Here is a 17,849-nt window from a genome sequence, read left to right on the forward strand (position 1 = left end):
TGCGGTGGCATGCACCTGTAATCCCAGCTACTCAGGAGGCTGAGGCAGGACAATCACTTGAACCTGGGAGGTGGAGGTTGCAGTGAGCCGAGATCACACCACTGCACTCCAGCCTGGGCAACAGAGCAAGACTTCATCTCAAAAAAAAAAAAGACTTTAACCTTGATCCTAGGACTTTATAGACTCACCTCTTTCCCATGATTCTTCCTTTAGGGTGGGCTCACCAAATGCACAGTGCTTTCCTTACCCTTTGGAATTAGGCACATGCAACATGTTTAGGGAGTTATGCACATGCCCATCTGAGGCTTTTTTCCTTTTTCTGGTGGCATGTGCCCCTGGTAGGTCATGTCACCATTTTGTCTCTTCACACACATGGCCAAGAAGCTGCTTTTCTCTGGGCCTGCATTCAGTTAACACGTTTAATGTTAACAGGTGTGGACCATCAGGAGATTGTCCCTCCTTGGAATTCTCATTTTTTCTTTTTTTTTTTTTAAGACGGAGTTTTGCTCTGTCACCTAGGCTGGAGTGCCATGGTATGATCTCAGCTCACTGCAACCTCTGCCTCCCGGGTTCAAGCGATGCTCCTGTCTCAGCCTCCCGAGTAGCTGGGACTACAGGCGTACGCCACCATGCCTGGCTAATTTTTGTATTTTTAGCAGAGACAAAGTTTCATCATGTTGGTCAGGGTGGTCTTGAACTCCTGACCTCAAATGATTTGCCTGTCTTGGCCTCCCAAAGTGCTGGGATTACAGGCATGAGCCACTGCGCCTGGCAGAATTATCATTTTCCAAGAGGCAATGTCAAAACTGCCAAACCATTACCTGACATTCCTAGCGGGTGGGCAGAGAGCCCTCACCTGCCTCGCTCATGCCTAACTACGTGTAACTATAAAATTCATGAAGGATAAATTTATGCAATCAATTTTGCGTGTGACCAAATTGGCTATAAATAAAAGGCAATTATTTGTCTAAATATTTAGCTTTTATATTAAAAATACACTAATATAAAATGGCCAGGTGCGATGGCTCACGCCGTAATTCCAGTACTTCAGGAGGCCAAAGTAGGTGGATCACTTGAGCTCAGAATTTCAAGACTAGCCTGGGCAACATGATGAGCCCTGTCTACAAAAACCAGAAAACTAGGGCGGGCACCGGTGGCTCATGCCTGTAATCCCAGCACTTTGGGAGGCCGAGGTGGGCGGATCATGAAGTCAAGAGATTGAGACCATCCTGGCTAACATTGTGAAACCCCGTCTCTACTAAAAATACAAAAATTAGCTGGGCATGGTGGTGTGCGCCTGTAGTCCCAGCTGCTCGGGAGGCTGAGGCAGGAGAATCGCTTGAACCCAGGAGGCAGCGGTTGCAGTGAGCGAAGATCGCGCCATTGCACTCCAGACTGGGCAACAGTGTGAGACTCTGTCTCAAAAAAAAAAAAAAAAAACAAGAAAAGAAAACTATAGCCAGGCATGGTGGCGCAGGCCCATAGTCCCAGCTACTTGGGAAGCTGAGGTGGGAGGATGGCTTGAGCCTGGGTGGTGGAGGTTGCAGTGAGCCAAGATTGTGCCACAATACTCCAGCCTGGGCGATACAGCCAGACCTTAACTCAAGAAAAGAAAAAGGGAGGCAAAAAGATAAATAATCCTATAGAAAAATGAGCTAACAATATGAAAACTCTCAAAGAAGCAAATCTGGGAGCAAGTGAGGTTTATACTCATCAAAGAAGCATACAATTAAGTAGCATCATAGGATCTATTGCAGGGCCAGAGGATATGTTGTTCTTTTGGACCTGATTCTGACAACATCTATTAAAAATTTTAAAATAGCATCCATCCCTTGATCTACCAATCCCTTCCCTATAATCTGACCCACAGAAATAAAAACAACTGAAATTGAAGGGGTGATTACACGAATTTTTATTGTAGCATTTCTTATGGTGGCAAATAAGCAAACTGTGAGTAAACAAGGGGGCAGATGAATAAATTTACAGTATACAATATTAGAGAATATTATATTGCAATTGCTCATCTTACTCTGACCATCAAAATCATTCTTTTTGCTGGGTCCAGGACCATAGCTAACTCAAGGCACAAAAAGATAGTCCTCCTGGTTTGGTCTGAATTTGAGTCCTAGTTATTCTGGTGACTTCAAGGCTACACAAGCACATGGGCAAAACACTTACAAAATATCAAAGATTATTTAACTAAAGCAAAATGAAGAACGGAAGAAGACAGAATAGTTTAGATTCATGTAGACATACAAATATTTTTTTTGGGTATATTACCTCAGAAAATCAACAACTGTCATTTTTAATCTTATCTCAAGACCAACCTCCAGAAACGCTAATAAGTGCTATAGTAGTATTAACATTATATTGAGTTTAAAAGAAATTGATATATTTAAAATCACTCTAAGGTTTAAATGCTGTATACTCATTTTCATAATCATTCAAAAATATCAGGCCAGGCATGGTGGCTCATGCCTGTAATCCCAGTGCTTTGGGAGGCTGAGGTGGGCAGATCACCTGAGGTCAGGAGTTCAAGACCAGCCTGACCAACATTAGAGAAACACCGTCTCTACTAAAAATACAAAATTAGCCGGGTGTGGTGGCTCATGCCTGTAATCCCAGCTCTCTGGGAAGCTGAAGCAGGTGGATTACCTCAAGTTGGGAATTCAAGACCAGCCTGGCCAACATGGTGAAATTCCATCTCTACTGAAAATACAAAATTAGCCGGGTGTGGTGGCACATACCTGTAATCCCAGCTACTCAAGAGGCTGAGGCAGGATAACCACTTGAACCTGGGAGGCGGAGGTTGCAGTGAGCCGAGACTGTGCCATTGCACTGCAGCCTGGGCAACAAGAACAAAACTCCGTCTCAAAAAAAAAAAAAAAAAAAAAAAAAAAAAAAAAAAAAAAATCATTAGTAGTTGTCTCTGTCAATTTATTGTGGAAGGAAATCAAGTAAACAGAAATTCTCAAAAAGATTTGCTTCAAATAAGATAACACTGTGTAGGTGGAAGATCTCTTTTTTCAGCACTGTCTTCCCAAGGTAACAAGGGGGATGGGATTGACTTGGGTGTGTCTGACTAACTGTGAAAGAAATTTAGTCTGCAAGTTAAAAGTGAAGCTGAAATCCACAAGTTAATGTTTTACTCAATGGCTTATAAAAAAAAGTTTAAGAGTGACACAGTTTTCTCATTTTAAAAGTGGCTAATTTATAATGCTAATACTGGTTATGCAGAGTATTAAAATTTCTGATAAATGTTTTGGTAAAAACTAATTCTCTCCATGTCTGTGCATATATTATTTAATAATATGATCCTTAAATGTATGTGATCAACCTTTGGCAAATCATAACCTCCAAGACTATATACAGATTAGAACTACATACAGATTATGTAAAGATTACTCTTGTGACACGAGTTAGTTTAATTGCATTTAAGTTGCCACCCCAATTAAAAATTATTTCATATGATTTTAGAAATATCTTCTATAGAATATTAGTATCTCACTAGGAATGTAAGTCCATTATAATGTTTCATGTATAGCTTCCTCACTCCTCTCTGGACTTTTTAATTTTCAGAAGTTTAAGGAAATAAATAGCACGAATGATAGAATGAACACAAATATTACCACCACCCAGAATTAACATTTTGTTAGTTTACTTAGAATGTTTATGTCTTTTTAATAAGAAATAGATACAAAATTGAAGTATCCTTTAACTACCATGCTTGGTAACATTTCCCTTCCACCTCCTTTCTTCCTAGAGGTAACCACTCCACTTTTGGGAATTGAGTACATACATATCCTTTCAATCCATTCTTTAGTTTTACATAATTTATCTATAACCATGCTTAGTACTAGGGCTGGTTAGTGTTGATTTTATTCAAATTCACAGAAGCATCATTACAGTATGTTCATCATTTTTCTTCACTTGAATGTTTTTTTTTAATCTTTCTGTTAATATATAGACTTAATTTGTCACTTAACTGCTAGAGAGTATTCTACTATGTTACTATGTCACATTTTATTCATCTATTTCACAAGAGACAGGCATTTGTTTCCCAATTTCTGGCTATTATAACTCATGATGCAATGAATTATACAGCTACAGACCAGTATGTGACTCCCTGTGTTCATGTGTTTCTTGGGTATATGCATATATATAGTAGTTTCCCCTTCTCCACAGCTTTGCTTTCCATGGTTTCAGTTACCTGTGGTCACCACAGTTCATAAACAGTTGAGAATAGTACAATAAGGTATTCTGAGAAAGATCATATTCACATAACTTTTATGATTACAGCATATTGTTATAATTGTTCCATTATATTTATTACGGTTTTAAATCTCTTGCTGTGTCTAATGTGTAAACTAAATTTTATCATAGGTATGTATATATAAGAAAAAAACATAGACATAGAGTTTGGTCCTATCTGGGTTTCAGGTATCCACTGGGGTTCTTAGAGTCCATCCCTTGCAGAAAATAGGGGACTACCATACTCAAGAGTGGAACTACCAGGTATTCTGGAATGTTTTAGAAATTCTTTCCTGCCCTAAGGTTTTAAAAATATTTTCTTATAAAATTGTTATATTATTAAGTATTGCTTTTTGCATTTTAGTCTTCAGTACTTTTAGAATTCATAAGAAAAATATTTTAACGTATGATGATGGGCGAGATCTATTATTTTTCCATATGAAGAGTCAATTACTTTTTAAATAATCCATGATTTCCCCACCAATTTGGGATACCGCCTCTATCAATTACCAATTCCCCATATATTCATGCATATATTTCTGAATTCAATATTCTGTCTCAGTCTCAGTTTGACTGCTTCAACAACACATAATTTTGATGATTCTAGTTTTACAAGTCATATACGTAGCAAAACATATCACAAAAATGATAATTTTGTCTCTTAATTTCAAAACCTTATACATCTCCTATCTATTTCTTAATGCATCTGGTAGGCCTTCCAGGAACACATTAAGTAGTGTCCATGACTAGATCCTAACTTTAATGAGAATACTCCTAGAAGTACAGCATCGATAATGCTTGTTGTGGGAGTTTTGGGGGTATGGGTTTTCTTTATACTATAATACTTATTAAACATCACAGTATTTAAGTTTTGAATTGCTGCTGAAGGACTTCCCACATTCATGTCACTTTAATGTAAAATGAATTTTCCAACACACTACTAAGTGTAAAATCTGCTGAATGTTTTGCTAAATCCAAGGCATTCATAGAGAACTTTAATGAGTATGAATTCTCTGGTGTCTAATGTGATGTGACTTTTGGCTGAAAGCTTTCCCACATTCACTACATTGATAAGGTTTTTCACCAGTATGGATTCTCATGTGCAGAGCAAGGGTTGAGAACTGAGAAAAGGCTTTCCCACATTCATTACAACCATAGGGTTTCTCACCTGTATGGCTTCTCATATGCACAGTAAGAGATGAGCTTTGACAGAAGGCTTTCCCACAGACCTTACACTCATAAGGCTTATCACCCGTATGAATTCTCACGTGTACAATAAGTGATGTGATTCGAGAGAAGGCTTTTCCACATTTATTACATTCATAGGGTTTCTCTCCTGTATGAATATTGTGATGTTTAATGAGGTATTGCTTCTGCCTGAAGATTGTTCCACATTCATTGCATTTGTAGGGTTTCTCTCCAATATGAATTTTCTCGTGCTCAGTGAGATTTGATTTGCCACTGAAGGCTTTCCCACATTCCTTACATGTATAAGGTTTCTCTCCTGTGTGACTTCTCTGGTGTCTAATGAGGCTTGACTTCTGAATGAAAGCTTTCCCACACCCTTTACATTCATAAGGTTTCTCTCCAGTGTGGATTCTCTGATGTATAATGAGGTTTTCCTTCTGGCTAAAAGCTTTTCCACACTCACTACATTTAAAGGGCTTCTTTCCAGTATGGATGTTCTGATGTTTAACGAGGTATTGCTTCTGGGTGAAGGCTCTTCCACACTGATTACATTCAAATGGTTTTTCTCCAGTATGAATTTTCTCATGCTCAGTGAGATACGCTTTGCCGTTAAAGGCTTTGCCACATTCCTTACATGCATAGGGTTTGGTTCCTGTATGATTTTTCTGGTGTCTGATGACGGTTGGCATCTGAATAGAAACTTTTTCACATTCATAAGGTTTCTCTCCGGTGTGATGTTTCTGATGAGAAAGGAAGTTTTCTTTCTGGCCGAAGGCTTTTCCACATTTATTACATTTATATGCCTTCTTTCCTGTGTGACTTCTAAGGTGTAGAGTAAGGGATGAGACTCGAGAGCACACTTTCCCACATTCAGTGCATTCATGAGATTTCTCTCCAGTATGCATGTTCTTATGCTCTAGGAGGTTTTGCTTCAGGCTAAAGGTTTTTCTACATTCATTACACTCATAAGGTTCCTCTCCAGTATGAATTTGATCATGCTGAAGGAGATCTGATTCATGCTGAAGACTTTCCAACATGCCTATCATGCATGTGAATGTAATCAGGAGATTTCCCTAGTATCAAATACGATGTAATAATGATGAAAGCTTTCCCACATTCACTAAATTTGTAGGGTGTATTTTCAATACTAATTCTTGGGTATCTAATGAAGTTAAATTTATGATGGAAGACTTCTCTCACACTGATTACCCTGAGATGAGATGATTACAAAAAGGGATAAAATGTAGCATTCTCTTTATATTCTTAATGGTTCTTATACAGCTTCTCTCATATTTAGGTATAAATTATTTATAAATTTTGTTTCAAACTGTTTTAAACTGAGTCCCACACACAGAAGGGTAGTCTTGAAGAATCAATGACTGTGTTCAGAAGAAATACTTTGTTTCCTAAATTTTCCCTCAGTCTGTATTTTCACAGAGAAAGATGAGACTTAATTTACAAGTCTTTCATGTTGCGTCTTTATCTGTTTGTAAACTTCCCAGGCTTCTTCTAAAAGGAAGTACAAAAAAAATCATCATTGAAAAAGAGTTAATAAAATATATAGTGCCTGGCACATAATAAATATCCAATAAATTAGGTTATCATTATCATCAACGTAACATCACTAACACCTTTGAAGTTTCCCATTATTAATCTGATTTCAGAAATGTGTTATTGTAAAACAGATTTTTTTATTGAGATGGAATTTTGCTCTTGTTGCCCACGCTGGAGGGCAATGGCGTGACTTTGGCTCACGGCAACCTCTGCCTTCTGGGGTCAAGCGATCCTCATGCCTCAGCCTCCGGAGTAGCTGGGATTACAGGAGCCCGCCACCACGCCTGGCTAATTTTTGTATTTTTAGTAGAGACGAGGTTTCTCCATGTTGGCCAGGCCGGTCTGGAACTCCTGACTTCAGGTGATCCGCCCGCCTCAGCCTCCCAAAGTGCTGGGATTACAGGCATGAGCCACTGCGCATGGCTGTAAAATAGATTCTTTATCCAAGCCTAGTCTCATTATAAAATAAAGTTCAAATACAAATAACATTCCCAGGTATGTGTAATTTTAACTGCTTTTAAATGTAACCCAGCACGCTTCATAAATCAGTAAAATCAGAGAAAATAAGGCGAAGTATGATGGTTCATACCTATAATCCCAGCATTTTGGAAGGGTGAGGCAGGAAAATTGCTTGAGGCCAGGAGTTTGAGAGCAGCCTGCGTAACATAGTGAGACTCCCGTCTCTATAAAAAATTTAAAAACTAGCCAGGTATGGTGCCTGTAGTCCTAGCTACTGAGGAGGTTGAGGTGGGCAGATGGCTTAAGCCCAGGATTTCAAGGCTGCAGTGAGCTATGATCGTGCCAGTGTCTGGGTGACAGAGCAGGACTCAGTCTTTTATTTTTTTGAGGCGGAGTGTTGTTCTGTTGCCCAGGCTGGAGTGCAGTGGCGTGATCACGGCTCACTGCAAGTTCCACCTCTTGGGTTCAAGCCATTCTCCTGCCTCAGCCTCCCGAGTAGCTGGGACTACAGGTGCCCGCCACCACGCCCGGCTAATTTTTTGTATTTTTAGTAGAGATGGGGTTTCACAGTATTAGCCAGGATGGTCTCAATCTCCTGACCTCGTGATCTGCCTGCCTTGGCCTCCCAAACTGATGGGATTACAGGTGTGAGCCACTGTGCCCAGCCGACTTGGTCTTTAAAACATAAAGAATAGGTGAGAAACAGGATGAAAGGACAAATACTTAAAAGACTGGGAGAGCATAGGAAGACAGGACAAAAATAAAATGAACAGAAAATTTTAAATACGGTATTTATTTCTATGTCTTCCCCAAACACCATTAAAATGACAGTAAAGGATGAAAGGGGACACACACTTTTAAGAACCAAAAAGTTAAGAAGGTATCAGTGGACAAAAAGTATTAGGAGGACTAGGGAGAGTGGCTCATTCCTGTAATCCCAGCACTTTGGGATGCCAAGGCTGGAGGACTGCTTGAGGCCAGGAGTTTGAGATCAGCCTAAGCAGCACAGCAAGGCTTTATCTCTACAAAAATTAAAAAAATTAGGGAGGTGCAGTAGCATACACCTGAAGTCTTAGTTACTTGGGAGGCTGAAGTAGGAGGATAGCTTGAGCCCAGGACTTCGAGGCTGCAGTATGCTATCATCATGCCATTGCAATCCAGCCTAGGTGACAGAGCATGACCTTGTCTCTAAAAAAAAAAAAAAAATAGTATTAGTAAATTTTGGAAAGAAAGCAAATAGAGAACTGTAAATTAACAGCAGAACTGAGTGGTTTAAAGAAAAGCCAGCAGATGTGGGTGCCAGCTTCACAGGTCCGTAACACAGATATTGACAGATAGGCTCTATCAGTGGAGAGACTGGGCAAGAATGGAAGGCAGGGCTTACAAAATGACTGTGAAAGGACCAGCTAATGCCCTGAACTCTCCTAGCTGGACAGAAATGTGAAGTTTATCATCCAGACAAAACCAAGAGGCTCCAAATTGAGTGACAACCAGCAAAGTAATGAGAGCATCATAGTAAGAAGAGAAGAATGAGTAAAAGTTTATACATGTAACAGAGGCTCCTCTACTGTTAGATTTCGAGAATGCTGGTGGTTGCTAGGTGTCAGATGATGGAAGAATTATTTTCTTTTCTTCTTCCTTTTTTTTTTTTTTTTTTTTTGAGACGGAGTCTCGCTCTGTTGCCCAGGCTGAAGTGCAGTGGAGTGCTGCTTGGCTCACTGCAACCTCTGCCTCCCGGGTTGAAGGGATTCTCCTGCATCAGCCTCCCGAGTAGCTGGGATTACAGGCACCTGCCACCTCGCCCAGCTAATTTTTGTATTTTTAGTTAGAGATAGGGTTTCGCCATGTTGGCCAGGCTGGTCTCGAACTCCTGATCTTGTGATCTGCCCACCTTGGCCTCCCAAAGTGCTGGGAATACAGGCATGAGCCACTGCACCCGGCCCGGAAGAATTATTTTCTGAAAAAATGAGAGGACCATGAGAACACCTACAGATATTAACATTTAGAATCATCTAAAGAAACATATCTATATTACTGATTGATGCACAGTGAAAACCACCATTTTACAAGCCCCGCTTATGTATACAAATTAATGTAGAGCTAAAGATCAGAAAACATTTGATGAAAGCCCTAACATCAAAGCCAGATCAAACAAAATACAAGGCAAAGAGCAGAAAAACTCACTCATGTAACACTACAATTAATATCATGGAAAGTTAGGAGATTACTATTATCACTACAATGAAATATTAACAGTATTCTATAAAGAGGTGTTTTTAGAAATAAACAATATGAAATTGATCTTAAAAATTCAATATGTTGGGGAAAGAAAGTCTAGAAAATCTCCTAGAATAAAACAAGGAAGAATGGAAGAAGGGAGAAAAAAAGAGTATAATGACTGGAACATTAGTGGGTTAGTGGAAGAATCTAGAAGGTTCAACATCTACTAAAGGAGTTCCAAAGAAAGTATGAGGAAAAATTAGTACAGGACATTTTCAAAGAACTAATAAAGAACACTTCCCAGAATTACAAATCATGAGTCTACATACTTAACAGGCCCATTGAGTACAAAGAACATTCCATTTAAAAAGATCCCAGCAAAAGCACATCAATACAAAATTTCAGCTAGGGATAAAAAGAGGATCCTACTTTGAGACCAGCCTGTGCAACACAGTGTGATATTGTCTCTACTAAAAATGAAAAAGATTATCTGGGTGTGGTGGCATATACCTGTACTCCCTTCTACTTGGGGAGGCTGAGATGGTAGGATGGCTTGAGCCCAGGGGAGTGAGCTATTATTATGCTACTGAACTCCAGCTTGGGCAAGAGTGAGACCTTGTCTTTAAAAAAAAAAAAAAAAAAATCCTAAATGTTCCAAAACAGTATTTATCATAGAAAAGGAAATAAAAGAAAAAGACATACCACATCAAAAAGGCATCAGATTGCAAGACAATGGATAATCCTGACCATAAGTTGTTTCCAACCTAGAGTTCTAGGTTTTACAGTTCTGTTTGAAAGCTTGGGAAGAACCAAAACACAAAAATGGAAAACTAAGGAAACAAAACAAAGAGGCAAATATTAACTCAAAGAAAATCAAAAGGTTATACAAGAAACCAAACAAAATCAGAGCAAATCATTTGGTTTACCAGTCAACAATGCTTACAATGTTACAGTTATGTAAATACTTACAAATGCTTTAATAAAAAAGCAGTGATCTTCCTAGTATCAGAAGTCAGAAGGGGAAGTATGGGTATAACATACTGGGGGTAACCATTTCAGAACCCCATTAGTAACTGAGAAAACAACCACTCTCAACCTCTGAATTCAAATCCATAAAATACAATATATATCAAAAGAAAAATGTATATACATTTATAAAATATTTTATTAATCAGTTTATCCTATATCTTGAAAATAGATTATAAACCACCTTTTTTTTTTTTTTTGAGACGGAGTCTCGCTCTATCGCCCAGGCTGGAGTGCAGTGGCCGGATCTCAGCTCACTGCAAACTCCGCCTCCCGGGTTCACGCCATTCTCCGGCCTCAGCCTCCCGAGTAGCTGGGACTACAGGCGCTGCCACCTCGCCCGGCTATTTTTTGTATTTCTTAGTAGAGACGGGGTTTCACCGTGTTAGCCAGGATGGTCTCGATCTCCTGACCTCGTGATCCACCCATCTCGGCCTCCCAAAGTGCTGGGATTACAGGCTTGAGCCACCGCGCCCAGCCATAAACCACCTTTTTAAATGCCCAAAGAACATTCTTAAAATCAGCCCATATAGTATTATTCCACAAAGTAGTAAAGGATGGACAAAATACTCTGACCAAAAAAACAAAAACAAAACACAACACATAGAAATGGCAGAACAAAAACAAAACCTTTCACTTGTAAATTTCAAAATCTACTGGTTTGAACAAACCCTTAGCCAGAGAAAATTAAAATAAATTGCAGAATATTTAGAAATATTATTCATGAAAACAAAGTATGACAGAACCTATAAAACATATTTTTAAAAAATGCTTGGAGAATGAAGTTTTAGCATAAATGCTTACATTATGTTTTAAAAAGTAGTAAAATAAGCACTCAAAGTAATTAACATAAGAAAAAGAAAATATAAGAAAAACACACCGGGCGCGGTGGCTCATGTCTGTAATCCCAGCACTTTGGGAGGCCGAGGTGGGCAGATCACTTGAGGTTAGGAGTTTGAGACCAGCCTGGCCAACATGGTGAAACCCCATCTCTACTAAAAATACCAAATTAGCCGGGTGTGGTGGTGCGTGCCTGTAATCCCACCTACTCGGGAGGCTGAGGCCGGAGAATTGCTTGAACCCTGGAAGAGGAAGTTGCAGTGAGCCAATTGTGTCACTGCACTCCAGCCTGGGCAACAGAGTGAGACTCTGTCTCAAAAAAAAAAAAAAAAAAAAAGAAAAGAAAAAGAAAAAGAAAAACAGAAAATTAGTAAATATAAGAGAAAGAAATTAATGTATTACAAACAGAAAAAGAAAAATAATAAATTCATGAGTGGATTCTTAGGGGAAAACTTAAAAGAAGAGCAAAAAAGAAAAAGATATTTGGAAATAACTATAGATAGAAAATAAGGATAGTACAGACTATTTTGTTAAACCCCATGCAAATAGAAAACTTAGCAAGTATAACCTATGCAAACTGAAACCAGAAAAGACAGAAAACCTAAACAGAAAAATAAACATAGAACAAAATAGGGCTGGGTGTGGTGGCTCACACCTGTAATCCCAGAACTTTAGGAGGCCGAGGCAGGTGGATTATTTGAGCCCAGCCGTTCAAGACCAGCCTGGGCAGCCGGGCACGGTGGCTCACCCCTGTAATCCCAGCACTTTAGGAGGACAAGGCAGGCGGATCATGAGGTCAGGAGATCAAGACCATTGTGGCTAATGTGGTGAAACCCAGTGTGTACTAAAAATACAAAAAAAAAAAAAAAAAAAAAAAAAAAATTAGCCAGGCGTGGTGGCGGGCACCTGTAGTCCCAGCTACTTGAGAGGCTGAGGCAGAAGAATTACTCAAACCCGGGAGGCAAAGCTTGCAGTGAGCCGAGATCGCCCCACTGCACCCCAGCTTGGGTGACAGAGCGAGACTGTCTCAAAAAAAAAAAAAAAAGAAAAAAGAAAAAAAGACCAGCCTGGCCAAAATCGTGAGACCCTGTCTCTACAAACAATTTAAAAATTAGGTGGGCACAGTGGCAGGCGCCTGTAGTCCCAGCTGCTCAGAAGGTTGAGGTGGGAGGATTACTTGAGTTAGGAGCTCAAGGCTGCAGTGAGCTGTGATCATGCCACTGCACTCCAGCCTGGGAGACCCAGCAAGACCTTGTCTCAAAAAAAAGAAAGAAGAAGGGAAAAATAGAGCTCTTGCTCCTTAAAGCTCAAGGCATAGATGGCTTAGTATGTGAATTTTACTAAACTTTGATTAGATAGTGGTATTTATTTTAAGTTTTCCAATTACTTTTAAAAAATTCATGAAAATTGGTATGATGCATAACAGATCAGGACTTATGCTACTTACATTCCAAACAATCCAAAAGAAAATTCAAAATTACATCTCCTTTGTAATTAAAACCCTACATCTGGCCAGGCGCGCTGGCTCAAGCCTATAATCCCAGCACTTTGGGAGGCCGAGACGGGCAGATCACGAGGTCAAAAGATCCAGACCATCCTGGCTAACACGGTGAAACCCCGTCTCTACTAAAAAATACAAAAAACTAGCCGGGCGAGGTGGCAGGCGCCTGTAGTCCCAGCTACTCGGGAGGCTGAGGCAGGAGAATGGCGTAAACCCAGGAGGCAAACAAACAAACAAACAAACAAAAAACCCTACATCCTTCACACACTTATCAGAATTGAATTTTTAACACTGTAAATGACAATGCTGAACTAAACTAGAAAACATCATCAGAATGCCAAGTAAAATGGTTCTTTCACTGGGCATAGTGGCTCACGCCTGTAATCCCAGCACTTTGGGAGGCCGAGGCGGGCAGATCACGAGGTCAGGGGATCGAGACCATCCTGGCTAACACGGTGAAACTCCGTCACCACTAAAAATACAAAAAATTAGCCAGGCGTGGTGGTGCGCGCCTGCAGTCCCAGCTACTCGGAGGCTGAGGCAGGAGAATGGAGTGAACCTGGGAGGCGGAGCTTGCAGTGAGCCGAGATAGCGCCACTGCACTCCAGCCTGGGTGATGAAGTGAGACTCCGTCTCAACAACAACAACAACAACAACAACAACAACAACAACACAAAAACAAAACAAAAAGGTTCTTTCAACATTTATCCCATGGTTTAAAAAATATTCTCAGGACCGGGTGCAGTGGCACACGCCTGTAATCCCAGCACTTAGGAAGGATGAGGCAGGCAGATCACCCGAGGTCAGGAGTTCGAGACCAGCCTGGACAACATGGTGAAACTCTGTCTCTACTAAAAATATAAAAATTAGCTAGGCATGGTGGTGGGCACCTGTAAATTCCAGCTACTCAGGAGGCTGAGGCAAAAGAATCGCTTGAACCCGGGAGGCAGAGGTTGCAGTGAGCCAAGATTGTACCACTGCGCTCTAGCCTGGGTGACACAGCAAGACTCTGTCTCAAAAAATAAAATAAGGCCAGGTGCAATGGCTCACGCCTGTAATCCCAGCACTTTAGGAGGCTGAGGCAGGCAGATCACAAGGTTGGGAGTTTGAGACCAGTCTGGCCAACACAGTGAAACCCCGTCTCTACTGAAAATACAAAAAATTAGCTAGGCGTGGTGGTGGGCGCCTGTAATCCCAGCTACTTGGGAGGGTGAGGCAGGAGAATCACTTGAACCTGGGAGGCAGAGGTTGCCGTGAGCCGAGATCGCGCCACTGCACTCCAGTCCAGGTGACAATGTGAGACCCATCTCAAAAAAATAAAAAAATAAAAGCTTTCGAAATAGAAGTCAAAATGCTCTAACGCCTAGCAAACTCTTAATTGTATTCTATGTAAATAGTGACCTGTTAAAACAAGGGTTGGTGCCAGGTTTGGTGGCTCACGCCCATAATCCCAGCACTTTGGGAGGCCGAGGCAAGTGGATCACCTGAGGTCATGAGTTCAAGACCAGCCTGGCCAACATAGTGAAACCCTGTCTCTACTAGAAATATAAAAAGTTAGCTGGGCGTGGTGATGTGTTCCTGTAATGCCAGCTACTCAGGAGGCCAAGGCAGGAGAATCATTTGAACCTGGGAGGTGGAGGTCGTAGTGAGCCGAGATTGCACCATTGCACTCTGGCCTGGGCAACAAGATTGAAACTCCATCTCAAAATAAATAAATAAATAAAATAAAATAAACAAAAACAAAAACATCACAAGGTTGGCAAACTAAAAGAGTTTTTCTGGAACATGGCCATCTTTATTCATTGTCTTGTCCATGACTACTTTCACAGTATAATGCTAGAGTTGAGTAGCTGCAATGGAGACCCTGTAGCCTACAAAGACTTAAATATTAACCATCTGGCCCCTTACAGAAAAAGTTTGCTGAACTCTTGTCCTAGCGTAGCAATTCCTCCATCTTCTATCTGGCTGAAACCAGGATGCATTGTTGATCCAGCTCCAACCACAACCAGATAATAAAGAGAGAACCTGGGAGGAATCCATATCCTTCAGGGACCATAAGCACCAAAGTTAGCACGCAAATCCAGACTATTCACTACGTGAGTGTTATGTGACCAAGAAATCAATTCCTACATTCCTTAAACTGGCACTTTGAGGTTTATTATAGTCACTTAGCTTTACTGTGATTAGTGCACTTCTTATTGCTTTAAGTATCATGAATCTGAGATGCCTAACAAATATTAATCACCAGCCTGGACCTCTCTCCTCAACAACCAATTCAAATATCCAAATGACTACTCAACATTTCCACCTGGATGTCTAATAGTGATCTCACTTACCCTACCCCTATTCAAACTCTTGCTCCAGCTCCCAAACCAACTCCTCTCAAATTCTTCTCATCTCTTCAAATAGCAATCTCATTCTCTTTGTTGCTCAAAAAACATTTATCTTTCTGTCAGATTACACACTCTTTACAACCTCGTGCTTGCCAGCTATTTTGGACAAGCCTCTCTGTGACCACCAAGGTCTAAGCCAGGTGTCTTGCCTGGATTATTTAACAGCTTCCTTACCAGTCTTGCTATTTTAGCTTTCACCTCTTTACAATTCTCAACACAGCAACCACAGTAATCTTGTCATCGTCAAATCATGTCACTGCTCTACTTGAAAGCCTTTTTGTATCCTCATAAAAACATTTAGAAGCATATAGCAGACACCGTTAACAGTGGCTGCTTCTGGGAAACAGGGAATTGAAGGCGAGGAATAAAGAGACATACCCAATTGTTTTAATTTCCTATGAAGTATATATATATTACATTTTGATAATAATAGTTTTTTTTTTTTTTTTTTTTTTTTGAGATGGAGTCTCACTCTGTCGCCCAGGCTGGAGTGCAGTGGCGTGATCCCGGCTCACTGCAACCTCCGCCTCCCGGGTTCAAGTGATTCTCCTGCCTCTGGCTCCTGAGTAGCTGGGATTACAGGCGTGTGCCACCACGCCAGGTTAATTTTTGTACTTTTAGTAGAGACAGGGTTTCACCATGTTGGTCAGGCTGGTCTCGAACTCCTGACCTCGTGATCTGCCTGCCACAGCCTCTCAAAGTACTGGGATTACAGGCATGAGCCACCGTGCCCAGCCATTGTTATTTCTTTTTAAAATTAACAGCGAAATGAACTAATAGGAAGTTAGCACTAATCCCCAAGCCTGCAATATTGTTAAAAAGCAGGAGGTGACACAGCATTGGACTATGATGGCTGGAGGTAGGAAGACAATGGAAAACAAGAGTAAGGAAGTAAAATTCAATTCTGAGGAATATAACAATGGAAGGAGAAAGAATGACAGAAAGTTAAAATGTAAAGAATCTACTTGCTAGTTTTCGAAATTTTTTTTATTGATACATAATAGTTGTACATAGAAAGATTACATTTTAAAGAAAAGAGCTTACATGCTAGTTTTTGAAAGCTAACAGATCTATGAAGGACTGAATGCTTAAGGAAATGCATCTAGGCATACAGGGAAAAGTGAAAAATGGAGAATGTTAGTGAAAGGAAGAAAAGTGAAATTGAGGCTGTAAAAAATCATAAACGTGAGACTGCGAATGATGTAGTGACTGGCATCCAGAACAGAGTTTAGAAGAGCAATCAGTCCTCTAGAATCTGATAAAAGGGATGCATAGATTCAGGAAGACGGTCTGGAAATGTCATTTAGGTATCTAAAGAACTCCCAGTAACAGTCACTCTAAAAGACAAAGGCTAGTACAAAAATCTCAAAACAACAACAACAAAAACCCACAACAACTCAGAGGCTGAGGCTGCAAACTCTCACTGAATAACTGCAGTAAGTCTTTATCCCATTCACACCTACCAGCTTCTTGCTTACTCACACAGAGAACCTTCTTCACATTTCTTTCTCAATCATCTGTTGCTGTTCTTCTTTTAAGTGTTGACTTTAAACTTGTGAGAAGAAAAATGACACTGGACTTGGATGTTATGGTTGGGGAACAAAGCAGCATCCCAAAATTCAGGCAGAGCCCTTAGAACTCTAAGAGGTTTTGCAGCTCCTGAGGATGTACAAGGAAGCAAGCCTGTGAAAAAGAACAAAGTAATGATGACTCTTTGGCTTTGACCTACATGCGAGCAAGTAGAAAAAGAGTATTTGTACATAGCATCTCAGGCCAGCATTCATTATGCCATTCAAAAGCTCTACACATTTCAATGGCCGGGCATGGAAGCTCACGTCTGTAATCTCAGCACTTTGGGAGGCCAAGGTGGGCAGATCACTTGAGGTCAGGAGTTCAAGACCTGCCTGGCCAACATGGTGAAACCCCATCTCTACTAAAAACACAAAAATTAGCCAGGCGTGGTGGTGGGCACCTGTAATCCCAGCTGCTCAGGAGGCTGAGGCAGGAGAATCACTTGAAGCCAGGAGGCAGAGGTTGAGTGAGCCAAGATCACGCTACTGTACTCCAGCCTAAGCGACAGTGGGAGACGCCATCTCAAGGAAGGAAGAAAAAAAAAGCTCTAAACATTTCAAAAATGAGAAACAGAAGGGACTTTATTTTCAGAATTTAGGTTACACAGAGAAACTATAAGAGACAAAGATGCCAGAGTGATCCACAATCACAACCTGTACAGGTTCCTTCGAGCAGGTGTCACTTGTGACCTTGCTCCTGACTGAAGTCACATTTTTGAATATAATTTTTCCCCATAACACTTTTCTCATAAATATGAAGTAACCAACCTTGAGTGATATTGAAAAAATACAGGAAATTATTCTGATGGTATTTATAAGTCAGAGCTCTAAAAAATTTAGAGGACT

The 17,849-nt window shown here is 40.5% G+C and overlaps 2 protein-coding genes across 9 annotated transcripts in view; both read right to left on the reverse strand.

Annotated features, from left to right (window-relative positions):
- Positions 1-16,951, reverse strand: part of LOC105495467 (ZFP14 zinc finger protein) — a 182,257-nt gene extending 165,306 nt beyond the window's left edge. For both annotated transcript variants that reach the window (XM_071086452.1, XM_071086450.1), the window contains exon 1: positions 16,896-16,951. The gene's annotated coding sequence lies outside the window, so the exon portion shown is untranslated. The remainder of the gene's footprint in view (positions 1-16,895) is intronic.
- Positions 1,898-17,044, reverse strand: LOC105495461 (zinc finger protein 260). Of its 7 annotated transcripts, XM_071086459.1 has the most exons (4): positions 16,896-17,025; positions 10,375-10,502; positions 8,533-8,640; positions 1,898-6,948 (listed from the first exon to the last, which is right to left on the reverse strand). In XM_071086459.1, exon 4 carries the CDS (start codon positions 6,483-6,485, stop codon positions 5,247-5,249), a length of 1,239 nt encoding a protein of 412 aa, XP_070942560.1. In that variant the 5' UTR covers positions 6,486-6,948; positions 8,533-8,640; positions 10,375-10,502; positions 16,896-17,025; the 3' UTR covers positions 1,898-5,246. The 7 variants fall into 7 exon arrangements, with proteins under 7 accessions (XP_070942560.1, XP_011763368.2, XP_011763369.2 ...); XM_011765066.2 differs by lacking the exon at positions 8,533-8,640; XM_011765067.2 differs by lacking the exon at positions 8,533-8,640 and having other exon boundaries at positions 16,915-17,014.
- Between the last annotated feature and the right edge of the window lie 805 nt (positions 17,045-17,849).

This window comes from Macaca nemestrina, chromosome 20, assembly GCF_043159975.1.
Source record: "Macaca nemestrina isolate mMacNem1 chromosome 20, mMacNem.hap1, whole genome shotgun sequence".
Classification (NCBI taxonomy): domain Eukaryota; kingdom Metazoa; phylum Chordata; class Mammalia; order Primates; family Cercopithecidae; genus Macaca; species Macaca nemestrina.

Coding starts and splice junctions, on each gene's coding strand:
- LOC105495461 (XM_011765068.2), bottom strand. CDS start 6,485: ATGATAGGCATGTTGGAAAGTCTTCAGCATGAATCAGATCTCCTTCAG.